General features: G+C 52.4%; 1 protein-coding gene across 1 annotated transcript in view; it reads right to left on the bottom strand.

Annotated features, from left to right (window-relative positions):
- Nucleotides 1–13,714, bottom strand: part of SLC52A2 (solute carrier family 52 member 2) — a 28,490-nt gene that overhangs the window by 3,741 nt on the left and 11,035 nt on the right. The window contains exons 7-11 of the mRNA XM_081206092.1: nucleotides 12,752–12,875; nucleotides 12,180–12,389; nucleotides 11,899–12,009; nucleotides 11,154–11,157; nucleotides 1,030–2,047 (exon numbers count right to left, since the gene is read on the bottom strand). Coding sequence (XP_081062218.1) covers nucleotides 1,030–2,047; nucleotides 11,154–11,157; nucleotides 11,899–12,009; nucleotides 12,180–12,389; nucleotides 12,752–12,875 — 1,467 coding nt within the window. The remainder of the gene's footprint in view (nucleotides 1–1,029; nucleotides 2,048–11,153; nucleotides 11,158–11,898; nucleotides 12,010–12,179; nucleotides 12,390–12,751; nucleotides 12,876–13,714) is intronic.

The raw sequence follows: 13,714 nt of genomic DNA, 5'->3' as shown, positions 1-13,714 counted from the left end.
CTTCGTTATTGGTTACATTTCTTGTTGAAAAACATCTTCTGTCCCCACAGACCCCAAGGGGGCATGCAGAAGGCATGAAGAGAAGACGGAAGGGCAAGAGAGGTGACCTGAGAGCCACCTTCAAACTTCTATAGGGCTGCCACTCAGCAGATGGGGCCAGCTTCTTTTCTGCTGCTCCAGAGGAGAGGACCCGAACCAACATAGTCAAATTGCAAGGGAGGAGATGCTGACTAAATGTCAGGAAGAACTTTCTGACCATAAGAAACTCAGTACATTTTCGAGCACAATTTAAGGTGTTGGTGCTGACCTTTAAAGCCCTAAACGGCCTCGGTCCAGTACACCTGAAGGAGCGTCTCCACCCCCATCGTTCTGCCCGGACACTGAGGTCCAGCTCCGAGGGCCTTCTGGCGGTTCCCTCATTGCGAGAAGCCAAGTTACAGGGAACCAGGCAGAGGGCCTTCTCGGTGGTGGCACCTGTCCTGTGGAACACCCTCCCACCAGATGTCAAAGAGAACAACAACTACCAGACTTTTAGAAGACATCTGAAGGCAGCCCTCTTTAGGGAAGCTTTTAATGTTTGAGGCATTACTGTATTTTAATATTGTGTTGGAAGCCGCCCAGAGTGGCTGGGGAAGCCCAGCCAGATGGGCGGGGTATAAATAAATTATTATTATTATTATTATTATTATTATTATTATTATTATTATTATTATTATTATTATTTTATTTTTTTTTAGACAGTGGAACGGACTCCCTCGGAAGGTGGTGGGGTTCTCATTTGTTGGAGAAGTTGGGTGGCTTCTGGATTAGGGATTCTTTAGCTGCAATTCCTGCACTGAAGGGGGTTGGACTACAGGTAGAGGACTCCAAGGGTCCCTTCCAATTCTAGGAAATCCCAGAGGTCTGCCCTACGCCCCTCCATTGACAGCACAAGCCCTGCCTCAGCCAGACCATCTTCACATATTGTGAACTGACCCCAGCCAAGGGCCCTATGTGTGCCTTCTGCCCCCTTCCCAGCAGCCCACTCACCTGCTGGGCAGGTAGATCCCCAGGAGGCAGGCCAGGGGGTTGGCCAAGGCAGCCAGCGTGGCAGAGAGGTGGTACGTGGTGTTTCCATAGGGCAGGCAGGAGTAGGACTGCACCGCAGGGAGGACGCCGTTGGTCAGGGCGTTCACCCAGCCCAGCAGCCCAAAGATGTAGGCTACCTGGGGCCAGGAGTAGGTTCCGGATCCGAAGAGGCTGCCTGCGGGTTCGCTGGGCCCGGGCCGCTCCTCCACCGTGGCCCGCCCACCGCCCGCCACCTCCATCTGGACTCGCACCCGGTACTTTTCCTTGGCCTGCTCCCGCCTGGCGGCTGGCAGATGGTTGAGGAGGAGGAAGGAAGCCAGGCAAGAGGCCGTCATGGCACAGAGGAAGAGGAAGAAGGCGGTGGCGGAGAAGCGGGCCGGCTGGTACTCTGCCCGAAGGCCCGTGCCGTTGCCCTGCTGGCTCCCGTTGACGCAGCGGAGCGTGCCCACCCCCTGGCCCAGCGCCACCAGCCCTGGTAGGAGCCCGCTCAGCCCCTCGCCCACGAAGTAGGTGCTGAGGTAGGGCGCCCGCAGCCTCTGCATGTAGGGCAGGAAGGTGACGGAGGAGGTGCAGTCCATCATGGCCAGGAGGAAGAAGAGGCTGAGCAGGGCCACGCTCCGGGGGGAGCCGCCCACCACGCTGGTCTCCCCCCAGAAGAAGGCCAGCAGCAGGCAGGCCAGGGAGCCGAGGGAGAGGATGGCGTAGATGACGCCCACTTCGCTGAGCCGCCCCGGGAGGAATCGGTGCGCCAGGGTGACGGCCAGGGGCCCCACGTTGGCCAGCTGGGTGATGACGGTCAGGCAGGACGGCAGGAACCAGCCCTCTGGGGCGCTGGGCACAATGAGGGGCAGCTCCACCCACATGCCGTTGATGGCCACCCAAGAGCCAGTGCCCAGCAGGCAGACCAGGGCGTGCACCACCAAGCTCATCGCGGTGGCGGGAGGGTCAAGGGGGGCGGGTTGGCGGCTGCCGGCCGCTTCTGGAAGAGGAAAAGGAGGCAGCGGATTAAGAAGAGCATAAGGACAGATGGTACTTAACACCAGTGAAATTAGCAAAAATGTATCATACTCATGATAATAAATGCTGGAAATGTAAGGAAAAAGAAGGAACCTTTTACCACATGTGGTGGACATGCCTCAAGGTAAAAGACTTCTGGGAAAGGATTTATAATGAACTGAAAAAAGTGTTGAAAAACACATTTATTAAGAAACCAGAAGCCTTTTTCTTGGTATAGTGGGGGGTGAAATCCCCAAAAAGGGTGTTACTTTTTTTCTGTATGCCACAACAGCTGCGAGAATATTATTAGCGAAGAATTGGAAGAAACAAGATTTACCAACTATCGAAGAATGGCAGATGAAGATGATGGACTATATGGAACTTGCCGAACTGACCGGGAGACTCCGAGACCAGAGAGGAGAGACAGTGGAAGAAGATTGGAAGAAGTTTAAAGAATATCTGAAAAAATATGTTAATATTTAAATCTTAGAATAGCTTTGGAAGTGGATATAGGCTGTAGGGTTAGAAGCAGAAGATAGTGTATTTTAAAATAGTATTATTTGTAAGTGATAAAATGTGAAGATTTTTATGGTAAAATTAAGTGTGATAAAAAAAATGGTTAAAAATTATGATAAATGTAAACTGCTAAAGATGAGGTGAAATGACAATCAGATGGGGGGACTTGGGGAAGCTCACCCAACAATGTTTAGAAAAAATAAGGGTAAGACAAGAATTTGTTTGTATTGTGTGTTTTTTTCTGTTTGCGTTGTTTAGTTATGTTATAAAATGAATATAAAAAAATGGGGGGGGAGCATAAGGAGAGGCTGATGGATCAGGCCAGGGGCCCACCTGGTTCTCACGGGGGCCAACAGAAGCCCCAAAGGGAAACCCGCAAACAGGACCCCAGAACAAGAGCCCCTTTCCCTCCTGTAGTTCCCAGGAAGCAGTGCTGCCTCCGACTATGGAGCCAGAGCAGAGCCATCCTGACTAGGAGCCATCAACAACCCTCTCCTCCTCCTCCATGAATTTGTCTCATCCTCTTTTAAAGCCATTCAAACTGGTGGCCATCACTCCCTCCTGTGGCAGGGAGTTCCACAGGTTAACTGCCTGGTTAACGTGGTTAATGCCCTGAGATTCCCTGGGGTCTGAGTGAGTCATCAGGTGACTCCCTCTGCCCATCCGCCTCCGTTTTTGAGAGGTGGGTTTGGGCTGCAGGCTTAACAGTTGCAGATGTTGGGGGCGGGTGCTGCTTCCAGGAGCCTTCCAGGCAAAGGGTTTCAAATATTTGTGGTCCTTGCAGACTGCCGCTAGTCTGGGTTGGGATTCAAGTCCCTCTCAGCCGAATCCGGTTGCATGGTTAAAGTTCCTTTGGCACTTTTACACAACCAAGGAACAGGAAAATGCCCCCTTGCTTGTGCCAAGGCCAGCTCAACTCCCTGCTAATAAATCAGACCACCAGCCACATTGAACAAATCCAGATAAATGGGTCTGGAAATGGCCTTGGGGAGCGTCAGAGAAGCCCAGCTGCAGCAGCTGGATCAGGCCAAAGGGCCCTCTCCCCTCCCAGCAGAGAATGAGATGCCCCCCATGTCATGGGGGTCGGGACCCACTAGTGTGTGGAGGCCAAACTCAAGCTGGGTCACAACAGGAGCACAACCACCCTGCAGATTAGGATTAAGCAGCAGCTCCCCAATGAATGTTTGGGTTAAAAGTGGGTCTGAACAGGGTGCCGATCCCTGCTCCAAGGGAGGCCCCCAGGCAGGAGCTGAGGGCAACAGCAGGCCTCTCCTGGGTCCACCCCGCAAGACGATTCTCCCCTGAGTTTTCCCTCCCTCCAGCATCACACAGCTGACTCGTGTTGGGCTTGTGATCACTGACGGTCCGGAGATCCTTGTTGCTGCTCTTTGCACCTCTTCTGTTGGTCTGACTCGTCCGCCTGCTTTTTTCTCAGGCTCTCCTTTTGGGTGACACAAAGCAGACGTGCCAGAGGAGCCTTGCCTTGAGGCGGCCTGTGCGGCAGGTGAATCTCCCGGTGATATTATGCCAAGAAGCAAGCAGAGAGTATCTGTGGGTCAGGCTTGCTCCGGCTGCTACCCTGGCAGAATCCATTAGTCTGTCTCCTCCAGCAGAAAGAAGCCTTTCAGGGTCTGGGGAGCAAATCCCCCAAGGTGTTGCTGGGGGGCAGGGAGAGGCAAATCTGCCAACTTCAGTTTCTCTTGGTTTCTCGCTTTTCCACCCTCGAGTTCCGGTCTCCACATTTCCACATCAGTTTTCAATTTCTTTAAAAGGTCCTCATCATAGCTGTCAATTTTCAGATTTGAAAATAAGGAAACAGCAGCCTCAAAAATAAGGGATCAGCAGCCTCCCCTGTCCCGGGGACAGTCTAGGGGATATCTAATAATCCGGGATAGCAGCAGGAAACGGCGCTGGAATAAGGGAATTTCCCCCCCCAAAAAGGGAAGGTTGACAGCTATGGTCCTCATGAAAATTCACCAGCTTTCTAGTAGAAATTTATCCTAATGGGCATATTAGTATGCAACATTGCCCGAATTACACAATTTCCCCTAAAATTATGCTACTTTCACTAGCATGTATGTCATTATCGACACTTCTCCCCGATATATGCATTTTTGCACATATTATGTGGCTGGTGAAATGCACTGCAAAATTCAGAGAAATGAGGATTTCGAAAGCTAGATGTGTTTTGGTTCCCTTATTGTTTGAAAGGCGTAAATTAGGGAGATGCATGTTTAAATGTGCACTGAAGCGAGTTTTGGAGACTGGTCATGTCCAGGGACAATATCCATACCTCCCATCTCTCCTGCTCTTGGCCAGGACTCCCCCTGTCCTGGGTCAGCCACAGGCAAAGGGGCAAAGGGGCAAAGGGGCACCGTGTTTGTGGAGCCTGCTGGCACAGTTAGCCTTTAACCTCCTCTCCATCGAGCTCTCAGGCAGCCGTCTCTTCCTCCTCCTCTTGCAGACACAGTCTTTGGACTTGGCCCAAGAAGGGGCAAAGTCCTGCCACCTTTTCCACATCGGGGCCCCTGCCCCCTTCTTTTGCACTCTGCAAAAGGGGGCCTGCTGCAATCTGGGGCAGAGACTGAAGCTATGGGGGAACCTTGGGGGATGAGGAAACGTAGGTAGGATTTGGGGGTGGGATGAAAATCAGATAGGGAGGACTTGGGGAAGCTCACCTAGCAATGATTAAAAAAAATAAGGATAAGACAAGAATTTGTTTGTATTGTTTGTTTTTCTGTTTGTGTTGTTTAGTTGTATTATAAAATGAATAATTTTTTTTGGATGGGGTGGGGGTGGACAAAGAGGCAGGCAGCAAGGACAGAAGTGGTTCTGACCCCCCAAACCCCCCACCACCTGTTGATGCCCCAGGAGCTTGGATATTAAGAACTGCTGCTGCTGCTCTCACCTTTTCTATTTCTTCTTTCTTACCTTGTTGTTTAGTCGTGTCTGACTCTTCGTGACCCCATGGACCACACCAGGCACTCCTGTCTTCCACTGTCTTCTTACCTTACTTTCTTTAAAAGGTAGAAGATGCCATTTGCCGCCGCCCCCCACCCCCTGACCCAGTCCAGGGCATTACTGTCTGCATAGATTAGACCCCTTAGCAGCCTTGGGCTGTTTCCCTAAAGAAAGGCAAGCCCCACTGCCTTCAGGGGTGGATGGGGAGTTAAATTGCATGACTGAAGTGTTTTGTTTTGAATTTTGAATTTCAGTTTTTCTCAACAGCTTCCTCACAACTGTGACAGAAAAATGAACAGAGAAATGAGATTCCTGCATCGCAGGGGGTTGGACTAGATGGCCTTTGGTGTCCCTTCCAACTCTAAGATTCTATGGAAACAGATGTAGACACAAAAACACACAGACAGCAAAGTGCTGGTGGGGAATGGCAGAGATTATTTTCCCCTGGCAGTGAGTGGCAGCTGAGGGCCCCAACCCCATCTGGTGGTCGGGGGAGCCCATGATTTCTCCAGGCAGGGAAATTGCCGTCAGATTAAGACCCAGCACCCCTCTGCCTGGGAATTAAGGTGTGGCTTACAGCAACAGGGACGCGGGTGGCAATGTGGGTTAACCCACAGAGCCTAGGGCTTGCCGATCAGAAGGTCGGTGTTTCAAATCCCCACGACGGGGGTGAGCTCCCGTTGCTCAGTCCCTGCTCCTGCCAACCTAGCAGTTCGGAAGCACGTCAAAGTGCAAGTAGATAAATAGGTTCCACTCCAGCGGGAAGATAAACGGCGTTTCCGTGCGCTGCTCTGGTTCGCCAGAAGCGGCTTAGTCCTGCTGGCCACATGACCCAGAAGCTGTACGCTGGCTCCCTTGGCCAGTAAAGCGAGATGAGCGCCATAACCCTAGAGTCGGTCATGACTGGACCTAATGGTCAGGGGTCCCTTTACCTTAAAGAGCAACTCTGACTTATACTGCTAATAAACCCAACCACCTTGTGTCTCTGTCCCCCCACCAGGTAGATGAAAATGGGGACGCCTTTGTGGACGTGGAACTCCTTTGCTCTGAAACCAGAGGATCACCCTGAATTCCATGGAACCATTAAGGGGGGGTCCCTTCCAACTCTGCAATTCTGTGGTTCAGGGAAGGTGCCATCCTGGCTCCATCTGTTTGTTGCGCTTGCCTTCTGAAGCCGTGAGTCTAAGTAAACTATCCATAACCTTTTCCCCAGCTCCTGACTCAAGAATGCCGAATCAATCATTACAGGGAATGGCTAAAGAAGGGAACATTGCGAAACTGCATTTTGTAGAAATTTAACTTCTGGGGGGCTGGAGGAGGAAAAGGTGGAAAGGCTCTCCGGCAGGTGAGGAGGGTTAAAACAACCCTCCCCAAACAGAAGGGGCACAGAGGCTGCCAGATTGCCCCCGCATTTACCCCAAGCCTCTCCCTCCCCTCACTGCTACCACCTGCAGTGTCCGTCCGGACACCCCCCCCCCCGCAGCACCCCCCAGGCTGCCCTCCTACCTGCTCAAGGGAGGCTCACCCTCCTCCTTCTCCTCCTGGCCCCTGGGGCTCCCTGCTCCACTGAGCCAAGCGGAGCTGAGCAGAAGGAGCACATGATGGCCTTCCTCCTTCCCACCACAGATCCGCCACATCTGTCAGCTTGCAGATGCCACACCCTGCCTTCCCGGGGGGGGGGGGGCGTGGCGGACAGGGAAAGGTTGCAGCCTTTGGGGCTCCTTGGCTTGGAGTAGAGGCAGGAGGTTAGAAAGCGGTGCCTGGCCCGGAGGCAGCAGACAGGGAGAAGTTTCCTTCCCTCTCCCCTAACATCCCAGGAAGATGAATGCGGGAATATTCAGGGCAGCGCATGATTCGACTATGGAACTCCCTGCCACAGGCTTCAAAAGGGGGTTAGACAAATTCACGGAGGATGAGACTGTACGCGGCTACTGGCCACACTGAGTAGTAGTCCGCTGGAGGCACAGATGGTTCAGAATACCGCTTGTTGGAAACCACAGGAGGGGAGAGTTGCTTGAATCCTGAGCTTGCTGGTTTTCCACAGGCAACTGCTCATTCAGCCATTTTGAGAACAGGATGCTGGACTAGATGGGGCACTGGCCTGATCCAGCAGGGCTCTGATGATGGTCTTAGACATGCCTTCTTCTTTCCTTTGTAGCCAAGTAAGATTGTCTTCCATGAACATGGTCTTAACAGGGAGTCCATAAGTGACTGTGGAGGCCAATTCTGGATCCACACGTCCTTCCACAGTGGGGACATTGATTTCTGGGCGGGAGCTGATCACGGTGTGGATTTGCAGCAGAAGACACAACAGCACCAGGGCAGTGGCCACACTCCCATCGCTGTCAACCTTCCCCCTTTTTGGCGGGAAATTCCTTTATTCCACTGCCATTTCCTGCTGCTTCCTGCTGCTATCCCGGATTATTAGATATCCCGTAGACTGTCCCCAGGACAGGTGAGGCTGCTGATCCCTCATTTTCAAATCTGAAAGTTGACAGCTATGCACTCCAGCCCTGCCTGCCTTAGCAGTAAACACCTCCCTGGTGGGTCACCCTTGCAGGGAGGGCGTTTGTCGGCCCAGAGGCACCCCACAGAGCTCACAAGAGGACGCCTGCTTTCACGAGCCCAGGGTTGCCCTCTGGTCCCGAGTTTCTCCGTGACGCAGCTCCCCACCCCTCTTCCTGTGGCCTCAGACAGAGGGGGGTCTGTTTGGCACAAAGGCTTTCCAGAGCTCCACAGCCTCAGGAAAATCAGGGTGGAGTGAAAAGGATGGGGTCTCTGGCAGAGCAGAGAGCATCACTGGGTCCTGCTAACTAGTTCGGTGCTGGATGTTCCTTTTTTAAAAAAAAATAAGATGGTATTAAAACTTTTCCTAGTACATTAGAATCATCATCACCACCACCACCATCTAAACACAGTAGAAAGAATGCAAAGTCCTCTTTCACAGGTAGCTCTTGTCCCACACAGTGAAAGGTGATCCCTTCTGGCTCTCACCTGGGACATCTTCCTTTCCCTCTGTTGCAGGAATTTATGTATAGGTTGGGGGGGGGCAAGTTGCTCCTCCAGCAGATATCATGCACATGCAGCCCACTACCAAAATCAGCACAATCACTTGTCCCCACAAAACATCACAGTTTCTTCCTATCTATTCAAAAGGCCTTTGCTACAGGATACCAAATGTAAGAATTCACTGATCAATGTATCTGTGTACTGGCTCACTGGGAAAACTTCAGAAATTCATATAGACATGTGAGCTCAGCTACTCAGCAGCCCCTCTGCCTAAATGATAATTCCTGGCATCCTGATACCCGAGTGCCAGACAGGTAGCCATTCCAGGAATAACAAACCCAGATGAAGACAAAAGGTGTGATTAACTTGGCTGGGAAACAGGGAAATGTAAAGATCTCTTTTGTTACACTTGATGGGTGTTTGGTGGAGGGCAAGGAGAACCATGGGGCAGGGTCCAGGATGCTCAGATTACTGCCACCAGACCTCCCCTTTCATGATGTAACCATGATGTATGAGTGATGTAGTTTGGGGGGTGTAACATGGGGATTAGCCGCTAATAAAAGTTTGGGGGCTCTTTTGTTTGGGGCTTCCATCTTATTCTACCTGGTGGCAGGTGGGAGTCCTGTCGCGACCGTCTTCAATAAAGACCAAGCCTCCTGGCTGCTGTTTTGCTCTGGTCTTCCTGGTTGGTGTCCTTGTTTTTTGTGCAAGGGAGCCCTCAGATTTCTCCGTTAACACCTTCATCAGGTGCTGAACATTCCCCTGGCAGGAAAAAGTTGGGAAAATGCTGCCCCGGAGTGTTTACCTTGTGCCCTTTAAGCTTAGGGACTGCAAATCCGTGGCAGATGATCAAGGTCATTGGCCTCAAGGGATGGTACCGCTAATTGTGGTGGTTTGGAATCAGAGTCCACAACCGAGGAAGGACAAAAGGGCTGTTCTGGCAAACTTTGGAAGTTCAGTTGCTCTCAATTGCAGCAGCCAGATCACTGGCTGGGATGCTTTCAGAACTCCCATTAACATCCCCCCCCTCTCCAAAACTGGCTACCAGTTTGTTTCTGGGCCCAGTTCAAGGGGCTCATGCTTAAAGCCCTAAATGACTCTGGCCCCAAATACCTAAAGAGCTGCCTTCTTCAGACACTTTTGGGTATTAAAAATCAGCAGAAGGGGCTGTCTTGACAGTTCCAGCTCCCACAGAAGTCCGGGGTGGTGACAGCCTAAGAGGGCCTTCTCTGTGGCAGCCCCCAAGTTGTGTAAGTCCCTCCCCAGAGAGATGCGTCAATATATAGTTTTTGGCAAATGCTGAAGACCAGCTATCTACCCTGAGCTGTGTATTCTCCATTTTATGTGGGACATGATGAATTGATGACAACCCAGCAGGTAAAGTCTGACTCTGATTCATTTTATTCATTTAAAATGTATTATTCATTTAGGCAATTTATAATTTCTTTGCAAAAGTTTTTACCCCATCAGCGTTAAGGAAAAAATATATTCCAGTAGTGTGCAGCGTAAGAAAAACAGTAAAATTACATCCGTAAAAGAAATGGATCACATACAAAATAGACATATAAGCTTCAGGCTTCCAAGATCTCTAAGTGCTTTAGAACATCCTAAAAATATCGCAAATAAAATACAAAAAAAAAAGAAGAGTAAAAATATATCTTGTCTTTGGTCCCCAGCCCAGCTCAAGCCAGTTTACAATGAACGAAACATTCAGTTACAACAAGATAGTCATCTGGATGATGCTTGAAAGAACAATCGAGGTTCCGTGCTGCCCAGGGCTTGGCAACTGAAGGTTTAACGGATGCCTAAGAGAGAGTCACGTCCATGACTGGCGGCTGCGTGTGCCTGGGGCCCGTCTGCAGTGGCTTCCATCCAGCCAGAGGGGGAACCCCAAGAGGGACCCCAGAAAAGGATCTGGCAGGGAGTGGGGGGGGGGGCTTCCTGCATTTAAGGGCTTCCGGTTGAAATAAATAAATAAATAAGCCAGCACATTCAGTTGTGGCCAGAAGCCGGGGCGGATCTTCCAAGGACTGGCAAACCCCGTCTAACGAACTGGCTGCTGGTGTTTTCTGAGCCAGGTGAACTTCCCAAACCGCCCTGCTGGGCAGCCCCACGGATGACCCGCCACAGCCTCTGCCAGGCTGGCCAGGGCTTAAAAAGGTCAAGGGACCCCTGACCATTAGGTCCAGTCATGGCCAACTCTGGGGTTGCGGCGCTAGCCGACCAATACAGTTCAAGGCAGCAATCCTAAACCCTCTTTCCTGGGAGTAAGCCCCACCAAATGCAATAGGACTTACTTCCAAGAAGAGCATAGAGCATTGGTCTTGAAAAGTTTGCACCGGCTGCTCATTCACTACGGAGCCCAATTCAAGGTGCCGACCCCGATTTATACTGCTCTAAATGGCTTTGCACCCAGCTATCACAAGGAGTCCAGCCATATTCTTGGTCCTCTCATGAGAGGATAGCTACCAAGGAGGCCCTTTTGCCCTTCCCATCACTTCCAGCTCTTCCCAAAGCTGGGAAAGTGCTAACTAGGCTTTGGGAAGGAGGTGGCAGGACACCCAGACCCTCGCCACCTTCCCAGAGCCCAGGGCCTCACTTACCCGCCTAGGGGAGGCGGCACAAAGGCTGTAGGCGGGGGACAAAAAATGCCTCTTGCTTCATCACAGTTATGCCCCTTTTCTTCCAAGGAGCTCCAGGTAGTGTGGATTCTGCTCCCCATTTTATCCTCACAACAACCCTGAAAGGTAGGCTAGGCTGAGAGGCAGGGACTGACTCCAAGGCCGCTCAGTAAGAGCTTCAGGGCTGAGTGGGGACAAACTCCCAGGTCCAACACTCTTGCCACTACAAACACCCCCCAACCCCCGGTTTAGTGTAAAACCTCAACAGCAATTGTGCAGATTTTGAACAGAATGCAAGGTATGTAAAATGTGTCCAGGTTACCTAATTCATTTCTATTAGGGGGTGGGTGGGTGTTTCGTTTTTAAAAGCCAATGGAACTGTAGTCAGCCCATTTTAAAAAATAAAACTATTCCTGACTCCCCCCCCCAGTCGCCAGCCACAGGGGGGTGCCCCGCCCTCTCCCCACTTCCACAATGCAGCCCCCCATGACAGCCAGTTGTCTTCTCTGAGGACACCATTTCCGAGAGGTTAAAGGGGCCTGGTCACCAACAGGGAGGAGGCAAGTGGGGTCTGCAGAGTCAGTGTGTGGGGGGAGGGGGGGTGAAGTGCTTTGGTCCCAAGGGGGGGGGGAGAGCTTGTTTCTTAAGGCATGGTGGTTAAGGCCTCTGTGTCTGCAGCAGCACCCCTCCCTCCTAAGCACGTGGCTATGCAGCCTCTCCAAACTACCTGTTGCCCCAAGATGGCGCTAAAAAACCCACGGAGAGCAGAGGTGAGGCTGTGACCAAGCAAGGCGGGCTGGGGGTCTGTGTGCTTCGCCCCTAAGTTTCTCTCCTCTGCCTGGGGGGCAAGAGCATGAGATGGTTCAACTGGCAGTGCTGGAGGGGAGCCAGGAAGAGCAGCCAGGACTGCGCCCCTCCAAGTGCTGACAGCCCTGGAGAGGGGCGGCAGAGGGTGGGTCCTCAGAAGCGTGGCCTCCTGCTGCTCCTCCTTGCCGGCGCCGGCCGTCATGGCCTGCAGTTGTCCACACAGTCCTCCCCACTGGAGAAGAGCCTGTAGATGCTGGCGAGGGGGAACATGACGAGCGCCCCCAGCAGAGAGCCCGCCTGGATGATGGCGCCACACCAGACCAGGGCGGCGTGGCCGGCCTCGTGCAGCAAACTGCCAATCACCACCTTCAGGTAGGAGAAGAGGCCCATGAAGAGGATCCAGGAGATCACCTGCCGAGAGAAGAAACCCTCAGCTGAAACAGAAACACCTGGACAGCTGGGGAGGCGAAGGCGGAGGAAGCAGGGTGGGCTTGGGTTGGGAACTAACCGTCATAAAAGGCTGTTGTGACTTGGGGATCGGAGCTCACCTTCGCTTTGGTGAACGGGGGGAGACTCGCCCTGGGGGCAACGCTGCTGCCACTGCAGCCTGAGCCTGGATAAGGGCTTGCGGAAGAACGTGCAGGATCTGCTCCTGGCCAGAGGAAGGGCTCAGCAACCACGGCAGCAGCAGCAGCTTCTCCTCCTTGGGGGAAGGACCAGCATCCTCACTGCCTCCCCCTGTGCCCAGAGATCAACAGCTCAGCCATACTCACCACCAGAGCAACTCCTGCAGGGCTGCCCACCAGGGGAGGGCAGGGGCTGAGGGCCGCCAGCACCATCAGATAGGCTCCAAACACACACCCCACGGCAGAGATGATGCCCAGACCCAGGGATGACCTGGCAAGAGGCAGAGAAGCAGGAAAGCACTTGAGATCTGGAGCTGATGCAGAGAAGAGGGCTTGAACTCAAGCACCAAGCTACGCTCTCCCCCCCCCCCGTCTCCAGGCGTTTGCTGGTGAAAGGGACACACGCTCCCACCCCAGATTTTCCCCTGCAGTCAGGAGAAATCTCGCCAGAGCCTTTCCCCACTGAAACATCGGCCACATGCTGCCTCCTTGTGGTCCAGTGGGGCAGCATCGCCCTACAGAAACCTTCAGTGTTTGCAAGTTGACTCCAAGAATTTTAACTTGGAGCAATTCCCCCATTTCAGGGCCGAACTGCAGCCTTGGGCAGGTGGGCATTTGAAGCAGGACTGCAGGGCAGGCCTCCCCATCACAGCCCCAAGCCATTCCTCATCCCAGAGGTGGTGCAGCTCAAAGTGCGGAACTCTAGTCACAGTATAGCGTGACCAGTTAATACAGATAAGCAACTTCTAGCAGCTCTCATACCAGGAAGTGTGTGTGTGTGTGTGTGTATGTGAAAGAGAGAGAGAGAGAAAGAGAGAGGGAGGATCATTTGAACCAGAAAACTGTGTTGAGACTGTTGATATAATTGGTCCATGTCTTGATCAGCGCCTCTGCAACATCTGGGTTCTATTCAGGGTTATCACACCAGCTGCCCCAAAGGGCCTAAGCAGGACTCCTCCTCTAAGGAATGTCCGTATGTGCAGAAGCCAAGGCTGCCTTCAGCGGCACTGGCAAGAGGAAGAGGGATTTGCTCAGTAGAGGACATGAAGGTGACATGCTGTTTGGTTCAGAAGAGCTAGTGGATCTCTCTTGTATCTTCTAAGACCAGAA

This window comes from Podarcis bocagei (genome assembly GCF_964188305.1).
Source record: "Podarcis bocagei genome assembly, chromosome: 8".
Classification (NCBI taxonomy): domain Eukaryota; kingdom Metazoa; phylum Chordata; class Lepidosauria; order Squamata; family Lacertidae; genus Podarcis; species Podarcis bocagei.
Note: the sequence above shows the minus strand (reverse complement) of the source record. Positions and strands in the feature narration are given on the sequence as shown.